The sequence below is a fragment of the Metopolophium dirhodum genome, chromosome 5 (assembly GCF_019925205.1).
Source record: "Metopolophium dirhodum isolate CAU chromosome 5, ASM1992520v1, whole genome shotgun sequence".
NCBI classification, from domain to species: domain Eukaryota; kingdom Metazoa; phylum Arthropoda; class Insecta; order Hemiptera; family Aphididae; genus Metopolophium; species Metopolophium dirhodum.
In genome coordinates, this window is record NC_083564.1 from 23,252,611 (window position 1) to 23,273,090 (window position 20,480).

A 20,480-nucleotide genomic window follows, 5' to 3' on the forward strand; every position below is an offset into this window, starting at 1 on the left:
CAACGATAGAATCAGTTGTTTCAGTTAGAATTTTATCCATTTTGGTTGAATCTTTATCACTTTTATCGGATTTTACGGATTCTTTTGAGACCGATTTGGTTAAACACGTTTTATCACTACTTGGTTTGTCTGTATCATTTTCACTTTTATCGGATATTATTGATTCTAATGAGTCAGATTTAATTAAATCAGTTTTATCCCCTGTATGTTTTCCTGTTATTGTTTCATGTGAGACAGTTTCCTTACTTTCGATTTGTGTTGCTAAAAGTTTTTGAGTATCACCAATGACGGAATCAGATTTTTCACTTATTATTTTGTCTATTTTTGTACCGTCTTTTATAACAGCGGATAATTCTTTATCGTTTTTATCGGATTTTACGGATTCCAAAGAATCGGATTTAGATAAGCTTGTCTTATCACTCGTTGGTTTATCAGTATGTTTTTCGAATGTAGTAATTTCATGTTTGTCTTTATCACTAATTATTGATTTAATTGATTCATTAGAGTCAGATTTAGTTACAACTGTTCTATCACTCGTTGGTTTGTCAGTAGCTATAACATGTTTGGTAATTCCTACTTTGTCACTTATCGTTGATTTAACTGATTCTGTCGAGTCAGATTTAATTAGATCAGTTTTTTCCCCTAAATGTTTTTCTGTTTTTATTTCATGTGTGACAGTTTCCTTACTTTCGGTATGTGTTGTTATAAGTTTTTTAGTATCACCAACGATAGAATCGGTTGTTTCAGTTAGAATTTTATCCATTTTGGATGAATCTTTATCACTTTTATCGGATTTTACGGATTCTTTTGAGACCAATTTGGTTAAACACGTTTTATCACTACTTGGTTTGTCTGTATCATTTTCACTTTTATCGGATATTATTGATTCTAATGAGTCAGATTTAATTAAATCAGTTTTATCCCCCGTATGTTTTCCTGTTATTGTTTCATGTGAGACAGTTTCCTTACTTTCGATTTGTGTTGCTAAAAGTTTTTGATTAACACCAATGAATGAATCAGATTTTTCACTTATTATTTTGTCTATTTTTGTACTGTCTTTTATAACAGCGGATAATTCTTTATCGTTTTTATCGGATTTTACGGATTCCAAAGAATCGGATTTAGATAAGCTTGTCTTATCACTCGTTGGTTTATCAGTATGTTTTTCGAATGTAGTAATTTCATGTTTGTCTTTATCACTAATTATTGATTTAATTGATTCTTTAGAGTCAGATTTAGTTACAACTGTTTTATCACTCGTTGGTTTGTCAGTAGCTATAACATGTTTGGTAATTCCTACTTTGTCACTTATCGTTGATTTAACTGATTCTGTCGAGTCAGATTTAATTAGATCAGTTTTTTCCCCTAAATGTTTTTCTGTTTTTGTTTCATGTGTGACAGTTTCCTTACTTTCGGTATGTGTTGTTATAAGTTTTTTAGTATCACCAACGATAGAATCAGTTGTTTCAGTTAGAATTTTATCCATTTTGGTTGAATCTTTATCACTTTTATCTGATTTTACGGATTCTTTTGAGACCGATTTGGTTAAACACGTTTTATCACTACTTGGTTTGTCTGTATCATTTTCACTTTTATCGGATATTATTGATTCTAATGAGTCAGATTTAATTAAATCAGTTTTATCCCCCGTATGTTTTCCTGTTATTGTTTCATGTGAGACAGTTTCCTTACTTTCGATTTGTGTTGCTAAAAGTTTTTGAGTATCACCAATGACGGAATCAGATTTTTCAATTATTATTTTGTCTATTTTTGTACCGTCTTTTATAACAGCGGATAATTCTTTATCGTTTTTATCGGATTTTACGGATTCCAAAGAATCGGATTTAGATAAGCTTGTCTTATCACTCGTTGGTTTATCAGTATGTTTTTCGAATGTAGTAATTTCATGTTTGTCTTTATCACTAATTATTGATTTAATTGATTCTTTAGAGTCAGATTTAGTTACAACTGTTTTATCACTCGTTGGTTTGTCAGTAGCTATAACATGTTTGGTAATTCCTACTTTGTCACTTATCGTTGATTTAACTGATTCTGTCGAGTCAGATTTAATTAGATCAGTTTTTTCCCCTAAATATTTTTCTGTTTTTGTTTCATTTGTGACAGTTTCCTTACTTTCGGTATGTGTTGTTATAAGTTTTTTAGTATCACCAACGATAGAATCAGTTGTTTCAGTTAGAATTTTATCCATTTTGGATGAATCTTTATCACTTTTATCGGATTTTACGGATTCTTTTGAGACCGATTTGGTTAAACACGTTTTATCACTACTTGGTTTGTCTGTATCATTTTCACTTTTATCGGATATTATTGATTCTAATGAGTCAGATTTAATTAAATCAGTTTTATCCCCCGTATGTTTTCCTGTTATTGTTTCATGTGAGACAGTTTCCTTACTTTCGATTTGTGTTGCTAAAAGTTTTTGAGTATCACCAATGAATGAATCAGATTTTTCACTTATTATTTTGTCTATTTTTGTACTGTCTTTTATAACAGCGGATAATTCTTTATCGTTTTTATCGGATTTTACGGATTCCAAAGAATCGGATTTAGATAAGCTTGTCTTATCACTCGTTGGTTTATCAGTATGTTTTTCGAATGTAGTAATTTCATGTTTGTCTTTATCACTAATTATTGATTTAATTGATTCATTAGAGTCAGATTTAGTTACAACTGTTTTATCACTCGTTGGTTTGTCAGTATGTTTTTCGAATGTAGTAATTTCATGTTTGTCTTTATCACTTATTATTGATTTAATTGATTCTTTAGAGTCAGATTTAGTTACAACTGTTTTATCACTCGTTGGTTTGTCAGTAGCTATAACATGTTTGGTAATTCCTACTTTGTCACTTATCGTTGATTTAACTGATTCTGTCGAGTCAGATTTAATTAGATCAGTTTTTTCCCCTAAATGTTTTTCTGTTTTTGTTTCATGTGTGACAGTTTCCTTACTTTCGGTATGTGTTGTTATAAGTTTTTTAGTATCACCAACGATAGAATCAGTTGTTTCAGTTAGAATTTTATCCATTTTGGTTGAATCTTTATCACTTTTATCGGATTTTACGGATTCTTTTGAGACCGATTTGGTTAAACACGTTTTATCACTACTTGGTTTGTCTGTATCATTTTCACTTTTATCGGATATTATTGATTCTAATGAGTCAGATTTAATTAAATCAGTTTTATCCCCCGTATGTTTTCCTGTTATTGTTTCATGTGAGACAGTTTCCTTACTTTCGATTTGTGTTGCTAAAAGTTTTTGAGTATCACCAATGACGGAATCAGATTTTTCACTTATTATTTTGTCTATTTTTGTACCGTCTTTTATAACAGCGGATAATTCTTTATCGTTTTTATCGGATTTTACGGATTCCAAAGAATCGGATTTAGATAAGCTTGTCTTATCACTCGTTGGTTTATCAGTATGTTTTTCGAATGTAGTAATTTCATGTTTGTCTTTATCACTAATTATTGATTTAATTGATTCTTTAGAGTCAGATTTAGTTACAACTGTTTTATCACTCGTTGGTTTGTCAGTAGCTATAACATGTTTGGTAATTCCTACTTTGTCACTTATCGTTGATTTAACTGATTCTGTCGAGTCAGATTTAATTAGATCAGTTTTTTCCCCTAAATGTTTTTCTGTTATTGTTTCATGTGTGACAGTTTCCTTACTTTCGGTATGTGTTGTTATAAGTTTTTTAGTAACATTAACGAGGGAATCAGTTGTTTCAGTTAGAATTTTATCCATTTTGGATGAATTATTATCACTTTTATCAGATTTTACGGATTCTTTTGAGACCGATTTGGTTAAACACGTTTTATCACTACTTGGTTTGTCTGTATCATTTTCACTTTTATCGGATATTATTGATTCTAATGAGTCAGATTTAATTAAATCAGTTTTATCCCCTGTATGTTTTCCTGTTATTGTTTCATGTGAGACAGTTTCCTTACTTTCGATTTGTGTTGCTAAAAGTTTTTGAGTATCACCAATGACGGAATCAGATTTTTCACTTATTATTTTGTCTATTTTTGTACCGTCTTTTATAACAGCGGATAATTCTTTATCGTTTTTATCGGATTTTACGGATTCCAAAGAATCGGATTTAGATAAGCTTGTCTTATCACTCGTTGGTTTATCAGTATGTTTTTCGAATGTAGTAATTTCATGTTTGTCTTTATCACTAATTATTGATTTAATTGATTCATTAGAGTCAGATTTAGTTACAACTGTTTTATCACTCGTTGGTTTGTCAGTAGCTATAACATGTTTGGTAATTCCTACTTTGTCACTTATCGTTGATTTAACTGATTCTGTCGAGTCAGATTTAATTAGATCAGTTTTTTCCCCTAAATGTTTTTCTGTTTTTGTTTCATTTGTGACAGTTTCCTTACTTTCGGTATGTGTTGTTATAAGTTTTTTAGTATCACCAACGATAGAATCAGTTGTTTCAGTTAGAATTTTATCCATCTTGGATGAATCTTTATCACTTTTATCGGATTTTACGGATTCTTTTGAGACCGATTTGGTTAAACACGTTTTATCACTACTTGGTTTGTCTGTATCATTTTCACTTTTATCGGATATTATTGATTCTAATGAGTCAGATTTAATTAAATCAGTTTTATCCCCCGTATGTTTTCCTGTTATTGTTTCATGTGAGACAGTTTCCTTACTTTCGATTTGTGTTGCTAAAAGTTTTTGAGTATCACCAATGACGGAATCAGATTTTTCACTTATTATTTTGTCTATTTTTGTACCGTCTTTTATAACAGCGGATAATTCTTTATCGTTTTTATCGGATTTTACGGATTCCAAAGAATCGGATTTAGATAAGCTTGTCTTATCACTCGTTGGTTTATCAGTATGTTTTTCGAATGTAGTAATTTCATGTTTGTCTTTATCACTAATTATTGATTTAATTGATTCTTTAGAGTCAGATTTAGTTACAACTGTTTTATCACTCGTTGGTTTGTCAGTAGCTATAACATGTTTGGTAATTCCTACTTTGTCACTTATCGTTGATTTAACTGATTCTGTCGAGTCAGATTTAATTAGATCAGTTTTTTCCCCTAAATGTTTTTCTGTTTTTGTTTCATGTGTGACAGTTTCCTTACTTTCGGTATGTGTTGTTATAAGTTTTTTAGTATCACCAACGATAGAATCAGTTGTTTCAGTTAGAATTTTATCCATTTTGGTTGAATCTTTATCACTTTTATCTGATTTTACGGATTCTTTTGAGACCGATTTGGTTAAACACGTTTTATCACTACTTGGTTTGTCTGTATCATTTTCACTTTTATCGGATATTATTGATTCTAATGAGTCAGATTTAATTAAATCAGTTTTATCCCCCGTATGTTTTCCTGTTATTGTTTCATGTGAGACAGTTTCCTTACTTTCGATTTGTGTTGCTAAAAGTTTTTGAGTATCACCAATGACGGAATCAGATTTTTCAATTATTATTTTGTCTATTTTTGTACCGTCTTTTATAACAGCGGATAATTCTTTATCGTTTTTATCGGATTTTACGGATTCCAAAGAATCGGATTTAGATAAGCTTGTCTTATCACTCGTTGGTTTATCAGTATGTTTTTCGAATGTAGTAATTTCATGTTTGTCTTTATCACTAATTATTGATTTAATTGATTCTTTAGAGTCAGATTTAGTTACAACTGTTTTATCACTCGTTGGTTTGTCAGTAGCTATAACATGTTTGGTAATTCCTACTTTGTCACTTATCGTTGATTTAACTGATTCTGTCGAGTCAGATTTAATTAGATCAGTTTTTTCCCCTAAATGTTTTTCTGTTTTTGTTTCATTTGTGACAGTTTCCTTACTTTCGGTATGTGTTGTTATAAGTTTTTTAGTATCACCAACGATAGAATCAGTTGTTTCAGTTAGAATTTTATCCATCTTGGATGAATCTTTATCACTTTTATCGGATTTTACGGATTCTTTTGAGACCGATTTGGTTAAACACGTTTTATCACTACTTGGTTTGTCTGTATCATTTTCACTTTTATCGGATATTATTGATTCTAATGAGTCAGATTTAATTAAATCAGTTTTATCCCCCGTATGTTTTCCTGTTATTGTTTCATGTGAGACAGTTTCCTTACTTTCGATTTGTGTTGCTAAAAGTTTTTGAGTATCACCAATGACGGAATCAGATTTTTCACTTATTATTTTGTCTATTTTTGTACCGTCTTTTATAACAGCGGATAATTCTTTATCGTTTTTATCGGATTTTACGGATTCCAAAGAATCGGATTTAGATAAGCTTGTCTTATCACTCGTTGGTTTATCAGTATGTTTTTCGAATGTAGTAATTTCATGTTTGTCTTTATCACTAATTATTGATTTAATTGATTCTTTAGAGTCAGATTTAGTTACAACTGTTTTATCACTCGTTGGTTTGTCAGTAGCTATAACATGTTTGGTAATTCCTACTTTGTCACTTATCGTTGATTTAACTGATTCTGTCGAGTCAGATTTAATTAGATCAGTTTTTTCCCCTAAATATTTTTCTGTTTTTGTTTCATGTGTGACAGTTTCCTTACTTTCGGTATGTGTTGTTATAAGTTTTTTAGTATCACCAACGATAGAATCAGTTGTTTCAGTTAGAATTTTATCCATTTTGGATGAATCTTTATCACTTTTATCGGATTTTACGGATTCTTTTGAGACCGATTTGGTTAAACACGTTTTATCACTACTTGGTTTGTCTGTATCATTTTCACTTTTATCGGATATTATTGATTCTAATGAGTCAGAATTAATTAAATCAGTTTTATCCCCCGTATGTTTTCCTGTTATTGTTTCATGTGAGACAGTTTCCTTACTTTCGATTTGTGTTGCTAAAAGTTTTTGAGTATCACCAATGACGGAATCAGATTTTTCACTTATTATTTTGTCTATTTTTGTACCGTCTTTTATAACAGCGGATAATTCTTTATCGTTTTTATCGGATTTTACGGATTCCAAAGAATCGGATTTAGATAAGCTTGTCTTATCACTCGTTGGTTTATCAGCATGTTTTTCGAATGTAGTAATTTCATGTTTGTCTTTATCACTAATTATTGATTTAATTGATTCATTAGAGTCAGATTTAGTTACAACTGTTTTATCACTCGTTGGTTTGTCAGTAGCTATAACATGTTTGGTAATTCCTACTTTGTCACTTATCGTTGATTTAACTGATTCTGTCGAGTCAGATTTAATTAGATCAGTTTTTTCCCCTAAATGTTTTTCTGTTTTTGTTTCATTTGTGACAGTTTCCTTACTTTCGGTATGTGTTGTTATAAGTTTTTTAGTATCACCAACGATAGAATCAGTTGTTTCAGTTAGAATTTTATCCATCTTGGATGAATCTTTATCACTTTTATCGGATTTTACGGATTCTTTTGAGACCGATTTGGTTAAACACGTTTTATCACTACTTGGTTTGTCTGTATCATTTTCACTTTTATCGGATATTATTGATTCTAATGAGTCAGATTTAATTAAATCAGTTTTATCCCCCGTATGTTTTCCTGTTATTGTTTCATGTGAGACAGTTTCCTTACTTTCGATTTGTGTTGCTAAAAGTTTTTGAGTATCACCAATGACGGAATCAGATTTTTCACTTATTATTTTGTCTATTTTTGTACCGTCTTTTATAACAGCGGATAATTCTTTATCGTTTTTATCGGATTTTACGGATTCCAAAGAATCGGATTTAGATAAGCTTGTCTTATCACTCGTTGGTTTATCAGCATCTTTTTCGAATGTAGTAATTTCATGTTTGTCTTTATCACTAATTATTGATTTAATTGATTCTTTAGAGTCAGATTTAGTTACAACTGTTTTATCACTCGTTGGTTTGTCAGTAGCTATAACATGTTTGGTAATTCCTACTTTGTCACTTATCGTTGATTTAACTGATTCTATCGAGTCAGATTTAATTAGATCAGTTTTTTCCCCTAAATGTTTTTCTGTTTTTGTTTCATTTGTGACAGTTTCCTTACTTTCGGTATGTGTTGTTATAAGTTTTTTAGTATCACCAACGATAGAATCAGTTGTTTCAGTTAGAATTTTATCCATTTTGGATGAATCTTTATCACTTTTATCGGATTTTACGGATTCTTTTGAGACCGATTTGGTTAAACACGTTTTATCACTACTTGGTTTGTCTGTATCATTTTCACTTTTAACGGATATTATTGATTCTAATGAGTCAGATTTAATTAAATCAGTTTTATCCCCCGTATGTTTTCCTGTTATTGTTTCATGTGAGACAGTTTCCTTACTTTCGATTTGTGTTGCTAAAAGTTTTTGAGTATCACCAATGACGGAATCAGATTTTTCACTTATTATTTTGTCTATTTTTGTACCGTCTTTTATAACAGCGGATAATTCTTTATCGTTTTTATCGGATTTTACGGATTCCAAAGAATCGGATTTAGATAAGCTTGTCTTATCACTCGTTGGTTTATCAGCATGTTTTTCGAATGTAGTAATTTCATGTTTGTCTTTATCACTAATTATTGATTTAATTGATTCATTAGAGTCAGATTTAGTTACAACTGTTTTATCTCTCGTTGGTTTGTCAGTAGCTATAACATGTTTGGTAATTCCTACTTTGTCACTTATCGTTGATTTAACTGATTCTGTCGAGTCAGATTTAATTAGATCAGTTTTTTCCCCTAAATTTTTTTCTGTTTTTGTTTCATGTGTGACAGTTTCCTTACTTTCGGTATGTGTTGTTATAAGTTTTTTAGTATCACCAACGATAGAATCAGTTGTTTCAGTTAGAATTTTATCCATTTTGGATGAATCTTTATCACTTTTATCGGATTTTACGGATTCTTTTGAGACCGATTTGGTTAAAAACGTTTTATCACTACTTGGTTTGTCTGTATCATTTTCACTTTTATCGGATATTATTGATTTTAATGAGTCAGATTTAATTAAATCAGTTTTATCCCCCGTATGTTTTCCTGTTATTGTTTCACGTGAGACAGTTTCCTTACTTTCGATTTGTGTTGCTAATAGTTTTTGAGTATCACCAATGACGGAATCAGATTTTTCACTTATTATTTTGTCTATTTTTGTACCGTCTTTTATAACAGCGGATAATTCTTTATCGTTTTTATCGGATTTTACGGATTCCAAAGAATCGGATTTAGGTAAGCTTGTCTTATCACTCGTTGGTTTATCAGAATGTTTTTCAAATGTAGTAATTTCATGTTTGTCTTTATCACTAATTATTGATTTAATTGATTCTTTAGAGTCAGATTTAGTTACAACTGTTTTATCACTCGTTGGTTTGTCAGTAGCTATAACATGTTTGGTAATTCCTACTTTGTCATTTATCGTTGATTTAACTGATTCTGGTGAGTCAGATTTAATTAGATCAGTTTTTTCCCCTAAATGTTTTTCTGTTATTGTTTCATGTGTGACTGTTTCCTTACTTTCAGTTTGTGTTGTTATAAGTTTGTTGGTATCATCTTTCGTATCACTTGTGATGAAATTATATTTTTCAGATATTTTTTTATCCGATTTTGTATCATCTTTTAGAACAGTAGGTAAATCTTTATCACTGTTATCTGATTTAGTTGATTCTTTAGAGTCACTTTTAGATAAAATAGTTTTATTACCAATTAGTTCGTCAGTATCTATTTCGTGTTTAATAATTTCAGCGCTTTCTTTTTCAGATATTATAAATTGTTTTATTTTATTTTTAATATCAGTTACAATTATGTCTGATTTTTCACCATTTTTTTGTGTTGGGTTGTCGTTTTTCTGGTTTTCAAATATTACTTTGTTTTTTGTTTTTAATATCATAGCAGTTTCAGTTGTTGTTTGTTGTGTTTGTGGTTTGGTAGTTTTTAATACGTCGTTTTCGTGTTCATTTGAGTATTTGGATGTTACTTGTTTGGATATAAATTCTTTAACTGTGGTCGATTCATCTTCTATATGTTCCTTATCGATGGATGCTGTTCTAATCGTTTTAAAGATATTTTGTTTTTTTTCGTTCTCATTTTGGTTTTTTGTTATATTGTCATTTTTCTCTTCTACTAATTTATCTACCCATTTATAAAACTCATCAAAATGTACTTTATCGGTTTCAATACCTTCGATGTATTGTTTAGCTTTCTTATTTTCCACTTCTGATTGTTCTTTTACGTTTTTATCTGACAGGTTGGTAGTCTCTGAATGAAGTTCATTTTTTTGTTTTGTTAATGTTTCTGGTTTGTTCTCAAAATGGTCCTTTTGTTGTTTAAGACTTTCTTTTCCATCTTTTTTTTTCATGTTTTCAAATTGGATTGTTTGATCTTTTGTTAGTTTATCTTCTGTATGCGTTGTGCAATAAATGTCTGTGGTTTTTGTCTCCTTATGTTCTTTATTTGTCTTTAGTATGAATGTTTTTGTTTGTGTCTCAGTTTTTTCGTACGATTCGTAGGACGTTGTAGTTATATTTATTGTATCAATTTCGTTTTCAGTATTTTTTTGGTCACCTATTATCTGTTTTTCTACAATATTGATAATTGAATCATCTTTTTGTAAAATTATTTTCGGGGTTTCCGTTATAATTGGTTTTACTTCTGACTTTATTGTTAAATTTGTTATTATTGAATTTACTTTGGTTGGTAATGTTTTAATTTCTATTGAAGAAGTTGCTACAGTTTGTTTAATATCTATATTCGTACTATCATTAGTTTTATCTACGTTTGTTTTTTCTGTTGTTAGTATGTTTTTATGTATTTCATTGTCCGCGTTATTAGTTACCGGTTTATTATTTTGATTTTTATCTGTGTTTATCTTAAATCGTTCTCTATTTTTTGTGCCCTTTTCAAAATTATCCACAAGTTCCTTTTTAGTGTCTTTTTCTGTATTATACTTACATTGTTCTATACTCTCATTTTTAATATTTTTCTTTATTAATGACTCCCTTTTTAAAGTCGGGGTTTGTGGAGTTATATTAGATTTTAAATCATTTTTATTATTATTTTTTTTAACATTTTTATTTTTATTTGACTCTGTTTCTCCACTCCCTTGCTTTGCACTTTCATTTATTATTTCAGTTGCTCTATCACCTCCTTCATTCTCATTTTTCTTTCCTGACATATCATTTACATCCATTTTTTTCACAATACTCGTTAGTGTCATCGTTATATCTTTTAATCCTTTTTCTATTGTTTTAGGGATAAAAGATAATGATTTATCTTTTTTAGCGCTGTTTGTTTCATTTTCTTCGTCATCTTCAATATCAAAATCTATATCTTTTGGATCATCTTTACTATCATTATCTTCTTTTTCAACGTTAGTTTGCGATAGGTCTAAAGACTTTTTTAAATGCTCCCGAGTAAATTTTTCAAAAATATCTGATTCGTCTTCTTCGTCTTCTTCATAAAATATTTTTTTATTTTTGTCATTTGTATCTTTTTTTAATACTTCATTATTTTCAGTTTTATATTTTTCAGTATTTAATTGTTCATTCTCTTTCAAACTTGTTGTTTTAATATTATTGTTTATTTTTTGTTTTATTGGTGATATTGAACCTATGATATTTGTGGTTATATTGTAGAGTTCAGTATTTTGTGAATAACCTATGGCATCATCTTTTTTGGTAATTGGTTTTACACGTTTAGGAGTTATGATTTCTTCCACTACAGGCGTTTTGTTGCTATATTTTTCATCGTTTGTATTAGTTTCATTCAGTAATACTCTATACATTCTTTCTTGTTCTATCTCATCATCATCTATTAATTTCTTTAATTCCTTAGAAATACCTGTGACTCTAATTGGTTCCATAATACTTTCTTCTTTTCTATACCCCGTGTCTATATATTTTTTTTCAATTTTATCTTCAGTACAATTCTTAGGTGATTGTTGTAATGTATCTGTCGTGTCTATTTTTTTTAAATTTTCATCAGCTTTCTCAGCTATTATATTTTTTTCTAAATTTTTTAAACACGAATCTTTAACACTTTTATCGTGTTTGTCAATTATTTTGTCAAAGCTCTGCAACATGCTTGTTTCGATGTTAACAATTTGCAATAGTTTACTTTCTAGCTCTGAATTATTATTCGACGACATATCTACAACCTTTTCTAAATGATCCAAGACGCATTTTTCTGTTTTAATTACTTCGTCTAGTTTCGATTGTATATTCATTGTATTTGTACCATATTGCTTATGTTTTTTTTCGATATCAACATTTATAGTTTGATGTTCCTCTAGAAGTTCTATTTCCGATATAAACGGTTTTACTGATGGTTTTCTTTTCGGTGATTGTTGGGACGTCAGGTTTTCAGTTCCTGCTCCAGATTTCTCCAGTTGCATTATCATTTTTTTTACGTCTACTGTTGTGTCCATATTTCTTTGAACTTTGTTTGATTCTATTGGACTGTTAGCTACATCAATTTTTTTCACATTATCAGTAATAGTAGCAACATCACTTGTCACTGTCCCGAAAGGAGATAATGCTATAGATTCCATAAATATTATTGGGCTATTTCCGGCGTCATACATTCCAATTTTCTTCTTTATTTCTTTTATTTCATTTGCAGAAAGCCCGACTTCATCAGGTTGAATTGGACTTAATCCATTATCAGTCAGCTCTGCTTCTTCATCAAAAGCTGTATCTGTATGTTTAGGTTTTGTTTTTAGTCCTGAACTAGTTAAAGTATCAGAATATTCCCTAGTCAGACTAATTCCCGTATCATGATGAGATACACTTTTATCCGTTAACGGACTATCAAATGCAGGCGAGTCATCGTGATGTTTTATAAATTGAACTTGTTCGTAGATGTCTCTTTTCGGTTGATCAAAAAAGGGGTGCAATACAACCGACCGTTCCTCAAATTCCTCATCAATGTCCGCCAACGACTTATGATTTTTCGGCTTCGATAAATTTGGCGTTTCAATGCCGTTGAGATGTTCACCGAAACCATGAGTGTCCAACAAGTCATCATTGTCCTGTGACCATAATGCTACGACCAAAATCAACGTATGACTAATTTTTTTTTTTTTTTTACTATCTAACATTTAAACTGCCAGTCGGTCCATAACAAATTGTTCCAAAGGATTTGATGTGATATGATAAGTATTTAAGTTTTATGTTTGTGTGGGTGTCTGTGTGTATTTTTGTGTAATTAAATAGAAAACCGCGAAAAAGCGAGACAATATAGTATTATAGCTCTTCATTCCCAAGCAAGGTTCTACTAAACAATGTAGCATCAGCGATTTGAGTGTGCAATTAATATACTGTGGTTTGTTTGTTCACTTTTCTGTTGGTAATCTTGTGTGCCGGTGGTGCTTTGATTTCGATGAATATAGGTAATTGATAAATAATTTGTCATTCAAATTTGATTCTAAACTTTGTTTTTAAAATTGCTTTACTTACTATTGAATAGGTTCCTACGTTTTAATTTTCTCCAATTTTTAAATTAATAAAACCTCAATAATTTTATTTTCAATATTACTTAAACTATTATTATTTGTGCATATGTGTAAGTGCTTATACCTAAATGTGTGTGGGTTAGTGTGTACGTATTAAAGCTTTCACTTAAATAAATAATTTAATTTAATTTTTTTCAAAGTTTATAGTGTTTATCTTGTATAAAAACGTAAGTAATTTATTCTAATAATACTTATATGTATTATTAAAATATCAAACACAATATTAAATTGGGCATTTATACATACTATATGTAAGTGATATATTTTAGAGTACCTAGTAGATTAAAATTTATGGCAAAATTAGTTTTACTATTAGACTTATATTTTCCTTACATTGCACCAAAGCATAGAATCAAATATCAATTATTATTATATTATTATCCAACCTCAAGAAAAAAAGTATTTTGAATTGTTCAATAATATTTCAAAAGATATGAAAATTTTAATTAATTAATTTTTTGAATCAATCAAACATTTGTTTATCACAATAGTTAACTTTCTGATCCAAATTTATTTTTTTAAGAAATTAAAATTGACACCTTAAATTACATTTTAAATATGCTTTTATAATTTATATTTTATTGATTTTATTTTGTTTTATTATTAAATATAATATTATGATTCGTAATAAGAACATATAGGTACATATACTTAAATAAGTCCTAGTTTTCATATTTTTTTTATGTATTTAAAAGAATTTTTTTAGTAAAAGTAATATAATTTAATACTTGCTATTCTCGAGAATAATATGATTTTTATATTATTTTTTAAATGTATATAGTACAAGACGTCAAGTGATTTAAATTTATTATAAAACATTAATATTTTAAATTTATAATAATTTTAGTTAAAATAATTGTATAAAACGAGCATTTATTTTTTAATAATAATAATCTGATCACAAGACAATCACCGATACTATTGAGTCATAGATTCAATGTAAAAATAAATATAACGTATTTTTATACACTTTTATTAATAATTCAGAGATAAAAATGTTATCAAAAATGTGAACTACTGTAATTTTATGTTTGTTTTAACGTGATTTTTAATTAGTATTTTACACAATAATTGGGTAGGTATAGCGATATAATCATGCATTTAAATGTATTAAATATTTATTCTTGTATAAATGAAATAAAATATGAACATAAAATTAATTGATAATTTCAATCAGGTTTTTCTAAAATAACCAATTTTATTAACCACTATTTCTATATTCATGATTTTAAGCCCATATATGTAGAGAAGCATATTAATATACATTATAAATTAATATAAGTATATAATGTAAAAATTATTTTACCCATTAAACCATATACGTGTCACTTAATTAATAAATACATAGACTGCAGTTACAGAGTTAAACTTTTTGTGCGTTTTGTTTATGAAATTATTTATGATTGAAAAATAGAATAAAAATCAAAGCACCGTAAAAAAAGTTTAAATACATTTTTAAACAGAAAAGTTATACAAAAATACATAATATAAAAGCGGTTTATAGAAGGGCTCTAATGTTAGGCTTAGTAAATGTTGAAAAGTTCTTTGAAAATAAAATCCAATATAGGTCACATAAGTGTTGGTACAAAAGCTTAAGATAAATATCTTAAATAAAATGTATAAAGCCAACAACCCTTATCACCGCAAAAGCCATAAAAAATATTAATCAAATAATAAATTCAAACATAAAAAGAAAAATATTTATTCTATTTTTTTTTTTTTTTTTTGTTATGATATCGTTATGAATAAACCCAATTAAATGATGATTGAATGGATCAAAGGATAATATTGTGCTGCAAACAACTATAATCGTACATTCGTACCTATTACTGACGATAATTAAAAACAAATTAACTATAAAAGTGAAAAAAAATTGATTGATGAATTTATTTTGTTTGATTAATTATCAATTAACGAACTAAATATTTATTAGTAATAACTGTGACTTATTACAACTTAATAGAATTTGTTTTACTCATTTTCATTGTTCGCAGCACCAATAAATAGGATTAGTTATCACGTATTCAAGCCACTCATACACAAAAACATAGGATACGTTAATTATTTTACTTGAAACTGTTTAAACTTCAATATATATTGAAATGTGTATATAACAAACGCAAGCCGGTGTACAGTTTTATTTTTGGAAGTTAAAAATTAATTTTTTCATTCAACAAATTAAATTGTACCTACCTAGTTATAACCACTATAGCCATAACTTACCTATATAGTTATCATTTTGAAGTGAATTATAAAATACATAATAAATTATAATCGTAAGTATATACCTACCTAACAAAAAATAAAATAAAATTGAGTACCTATTTATTTATTTATTTTTGTGATTTGACAATGTGATATAGCTTTTATCTCGTTTTTATGTTTTGAAATTAATTACAAATAAAATATCTAAATTGGTACTTACGGTCTCATGACAACTTTCAATGTGTGAATTTTAAACTACAATTGTTATTATATTATGGGCACACAAAACTAAGCTTCAAGTCTGTTTCGTTGAAAAAGTAAATGTGATATTTTGTAGCTATTCCCGTCACAGGTCGACTGATACTCCCCCACCCCTTCCAAAACATTTGTTCCTGTGTAATGTGATTATCTAGTTAGCGAAGAATGAAGCCATTGTTTTAATAAGAAACCTTAAACGATAGCCTAAACTAGCGTCGACCTATTTGTGTGTATATTCACACTGTTAATATTAATTTAATAATAATAATATAATAGTGAAAAAATTCCAAAACGTTTACGGCTTGCGTTTTCGTACACTTTCAATACAGTAAAACGGTCCAAAACAAAATAATGTTCACTTACCTGTTTGCGGTTCTTTTTCAGATACGGTTTCTGACTGGCGTTGTTTAGATTCATTTTGTTGCTCTATGTCTTTGAACTCCGCAGGACTAGGTGGAGGAGTTCTAGATGACTGAGGCGATAGTAGTTCAGCTGGAAATAAAATAAATTATTATTATTGATTTCGTAATAATAATTATTATTGAATATAATAACAATTGATATTATTGTTGATAAAAAATTAATAATATATTTTACGACTTACTTTTGTCTTCTACTTTCGGTCCAGTCGAATCTAATTTCACCAAACCTTGAGAAACTTCTTCAAACAATATAGAATCGCGTCTTATTTGCTCATTTGTGTCCTTAGTCAATTCAATGCTAGGCCTTATATCTGATTTTGTATCAGAAAGTTTTGTGTCTAATAACATTATTACAGGGATTATAATAATATTATAGAAAATAAGTTTGTGAAACAAATTTTTTTTTATTTATTTATATAGTATAACCATCACTTTATTATGTAAATAAATAAATGATTAATTATTATTGAATTATTAAAATTATTTTTATGCCTAATAATTTCAAAAATCAATTTGTATCATTTTTTTTAAGACCTTTAAAGTTTAAATTGTGTACGAAAAATGGATAAAGTGAATAAATGGATACTTAAAAAAAAAATTTTTAGTTGTAATTCAAAAAGATTATTAACCACGCGAGGGGAAGGGGGTGAGGCTGAAACTTTTGCGTAAAACATAAGGTATATCTTACTCAACACAAAAAATCAATGCCACAATGGCATTTTAAAATATTTAGAATTATTTTAAGCTACCTATTGTCAATTTATAGCACCAACATATTAACATATTCACCATTCTACGCGGTAGCCGTTAGTCGATTTTGACTCAAAAATTAATAACAATAACGTAATCTATCATATGATATAATTAACATAACTAATAATTAATAATATAATAAATGTAATGTTTTGAGCAAAAATTAATTTAACCTACCGCGTATTTTTAATAGTAAAATAAATGACCAATAGCAATATAAATATATAATAAAATATTCGTAATTATATGGACCAATCTTCGCTTACAATATTGTTTTTCGTATGCAATGATTTATCATTCAGTTAAAATTTAACCCTTCTCACTCGACTCACTCGGCCAGTGGCGTAGACAATGGTGTAACAAGGGGGGGCTTAGCCCCCTGACTAAGATTTAGCCCCCCACAAATATCCCTTATTGATTTAGATATAAGCCCCCCCCAGAATTTTAACCCTAGTTGCGCCTATGGGCGTTGACGTGATTTCTGAAAGGGGTGGATCAAAAAAATAATACAACATAGTTAAATGGAAGTGAAAAATTTGAAAATATCCCACCCTCTTTTACTCTCTATTAAGGTAGTAAAATATTTAACAATAAGGAACAATGAATATAATTTGAATTGATTCATAATTCATATCAAACACAATATTATGGAAGATTATCCACTCCACTTCACGTCACCCCCTTGTATACGCCACTGCACTCGACTCCTAACTACCTACAAACCTAGCAGAGCTAGTCAGGTACTTGGTTTTATTTTTTTATATGAAACTTGACTAACGCGTTATTTCTAAACACCACGCGTTATGACAACCATATATTAAACCAATTATTTTTATTATTTTATTTTAAAAATTTATATACGGTTGATCGGTTTATCGCGCCAGTCGGATTTTAACAAAATGCTAGTGTGTTAGCCTTTGGTCTTATTTGTTATTTTCATATTTTTCTTCATTTATTATTATATCGTTATATAGCTATTTAAAAATAACAAATAATCAGTTGTCATACCTATTTATAACGATTAAATTAGTAATTAGTAGGTATTATATTAGTTAGTTCCTTCTAATATCACCTTCTGCCGACGTCGTATCCCTCTTTGTGACCGACTTTTCGGTTTCAATTATGGTCGTCGATTCTTTTCCGTGTCCTGTAGGTACGGTAATGATATCTTCCGTCTTTTTTTGTATGATCTCCTTGACGGGTATGCCTTGCTCGAACGACAATCTCTTTTCGTGAAACGTCAGGCTCGTTGCGTCCACGTCCACGTCCACATCGATAGGTTTTTCGTCGATCGACGGCATCTTTTTATCTTCCAACACGACAGATTTGTCTTTGACCGGGATGTCTTCATGGAGCACCTGTTCGATCGACACGCCCCTCTCGAATGACATGCGTTTGTGTTCAAACGACACCTCGGTGGGTTCGATCGGTTCGACGGCGGGCACGTCCGCGGGTTTTGATGCCATCTGGACCGCGTCGTCCGCCCTGGTAAACGGTTCATACTTCTTGTCGATGACCACCGGTTCGCCGTTCAACCGTTGTTCGATTTCCATACGTCTCTCGGTCACGGTTTTGACGATCTCGTCTTCGATCACAGCCTTCTCTTCGGCGGCGTATTTGTTGTTCGGGGATTGATAGCCTAAATGTGACATTATAATATTATATGCACGTAAATATTGTACATGGACGTATTTTATAATCGTTATATTAATTATTAATACTTTGATGTGTTTCTGGTTCTGCGTAAACGCCATTTTGCGAAGGATAGTGCCCGATCTCCGCAAAATTACACTTCTCCACTACATCAACTCTACCTATATTGTTTAAAGCTCTTTCTAAAGCTATGACTGTTCAAACAAAAATAAATTACTTAATATTAGTATAAGTAAATAATGTAGGTAATCAAACAATTATTAGTTATAAGTACTATAGTGACAATATGTATTTATAAGAAAAATATTTTTGAAATAAAATAAAATCGTCAGTTAATTTGTTGTTTTTTTTATTGAATTTATTGAATATTTGTATTAAACTGGTACAAAAATGTAATGTTTGCTAATACCGAGGCCGGATAAGGTGGTGGCAAAAAGTGTGCCAAGCCCCTTGATCACCAGGTGTAAAATTTTTAAAGTGCATATAATTTAAAAGTTTTATCTATAATATATTTTATACTTATATAGGTATAAATCACTATAGTGAACTAAAAATATTGGTTTTGTTCTAAAAAATATTTTTATTAGCAGTATAGTATTGCATATTATGTTGATGAATAATCGTTTATAATATTATACATTCAACAATAATTGAACTAATTGAAGTTTACAAAATAATATAATAGGAATTATTATTTTATCTGTAATTATAGAATATTAGGTAGGTACTCATTGTAGTTATTTTGAAGGGAAATTGAGTTCGAGTAGCTGCCTTCCTCAGACAAGTTTTGATAAAAACTAAAGCCTAAAAAATGAATAGTTGATTGGATATAATATACAAAATATGTATGGTGAGATATATTTTTTTTTTGTAAATGTTGAAAAATTGTAAGTTAGCATAATAGTACCTGAATCTTGACCAGATATTTCGTTCATCCACAAGTTCAGCATACTCATACACTGTTGACCGCTACTATCTGGGTGTTCTCTCTGAATTTGAGCAATATCTGACGATTGGAAACCCAATTCGTGGGCCAGGTTAATCCAATCATCAGACACGAAATTACTAATATCGGTTATCCTCAGTTCGGCACGTTTGTGTGACTCGGTGTCTGCACGAATAAAAGTTATATTAAAGCGACGCATAAATTATTAATAATTCTCGTATAAAAATAATGTATCGATATTTACTCGAATCGCGGGTGTACGTGTAATTATTGTAATGCTCGTCGGCATTGACGTCTGTATCATGTACAATGTTTTCGGGCAGTCCGAATTGCAAAACGCAAACTGGCGTCTGTGCCGGTTCGTTTTTAGAGACCTATATAAAACACGACGCACGTAAATTATTTTGTCATAATAATAACTCGATTTTTATTCTCCCGCGCAAATTGCGTACTTTTGGTTCTTTCATTACGATAGTCCACGAACGTGGTTCGGCACTGGGGTCTTTCACACGCATGGTGAATGGTAATCTGTTTTCTTTGAACGCCCGCACCACCAATCTGAGCTGTTCGCCGGACTTGGTGACTGGAACGAGGTTTCCTGCGAATTCAACGTACACGGGCTTGCCTTCCAGAACCTAAGGTAGAATGAAAAAAAACTCACGTCAGTTATAAGTACGGAACATGTAATTAAACAATACGTGCAGAGCCCTTACTTGGGATTTCAAGATTATAAAATATAAATTATACCATATTATGTTAGTCTATATGTAAT

At 29.7% G+C, this 20,480-nt stretch overlaps 2 protein-coding genes across 15 annotated transcripts in view; both read right to left on the reverse strand.

Annotated features, from left to right (window-relative positions):
• The window catches only part of LOC132944656 (uncharacterized), a 41,689-nt gene extending 28,632 nt beyond the window's left edge, over window positions 1-13,057 (reverse strand). The window contains exons 1-15 of the mRNA XM_061014118.1: window positions 11,518-13,057; window positions 11,067-11,412; window positions 10,110-10,958; window positions 8,791-10,007; window positions 8,068-8,721; window positions 7,345-7,998; window positions 6,622-7,275; window positions 5,899-6,552; window positions 5,176-5,829; window positions 4,453-5,106; window positions 3,007-4,383; window positions 2,170-2,937; window positions 1,447-2,100; window positions 724-1,377; window positions 1-654 (exon numbers count right to left, since the gene is read on the reverse strand). Coding sequence (XP_060870101.1) covers window positions 1-654; window positions 724-1,377; window positions 1,447-2,100; window positions 2,170-2,937; window positions 3,007-4,383; window positions 4,453-5,106; window positions 5,176-5,829; window positions 5,899-6,552; window positions 6,622-7,275; window positions 7,345-7,998; window positions 8,068-8,721; window positions 8,791-10,007; window positions 10,110-10,958; window positions 11,067-11,412; window positions 11,518-13,057 — 11,983 coding nt within the window. The remainder of the gene's footprint in view (window positions 655-723; window positions 1,378-1,446; window positions 2,101-2,169; window positions 2,938-3,006; window positions 4,384-4,452; window positions 5,107-5,175; window positions 5,830-5,898; window positions 6,553-6,621; window positions 7,276-7,344; window positions 7,999-8,067; window positions 8,722-8,790; window positions 10,008-10,109; window positions 10,959-11,066; window positions 11,413-11,517) is intronic.
• LOC132944446 (ankyrin-3-like) overlaps window positions 1-20,480 on the reverse strand; it is a 117,764-nt gene that overhangs the window by 47,416 nt on the left and 49,868 nt on the right. For 13 of the 14 annotated variants that reach the window (XM_061013775.1, XM_061013788.1, XM_061013787.1 and 10 more), the window contains 7 exons: window positions 20,161-20,343; window positions 19,953-20,082; window positions 19,670-19,873; window positions 18,831-18,956; window positions 18,182-18,748; window positions 16,539-16,694; window positions 16,298-16,426 (listed from right to left, as the gene is read on the reverse strand). In XM_061013775.1, coding sequence (XP_060869758.1) covers window positions 16,298-16,426; window positions 16,539-16,694; window positions 18,182-18,748; window positions 18,831-18,956; window positions 19,670-19,873; window positions 19,953-20,082; window positions 20,161-20,343 — 1,495 coding nt within the window. Of the gene's footprint in view, window positions 1-15,896; window positions 16,215-16,297; window positions 16,427-16,538; window positions 16,695-18,181; window positions 18,749-18,830; window positions 18,957-19,669; window positions 19,874-19,952; window positions 20,083-20,160; window positions 20,344-20,480 lie in introns of those variants that run through there. The other variant, XM_061013782.1, reaches the window with a different exon arrangement.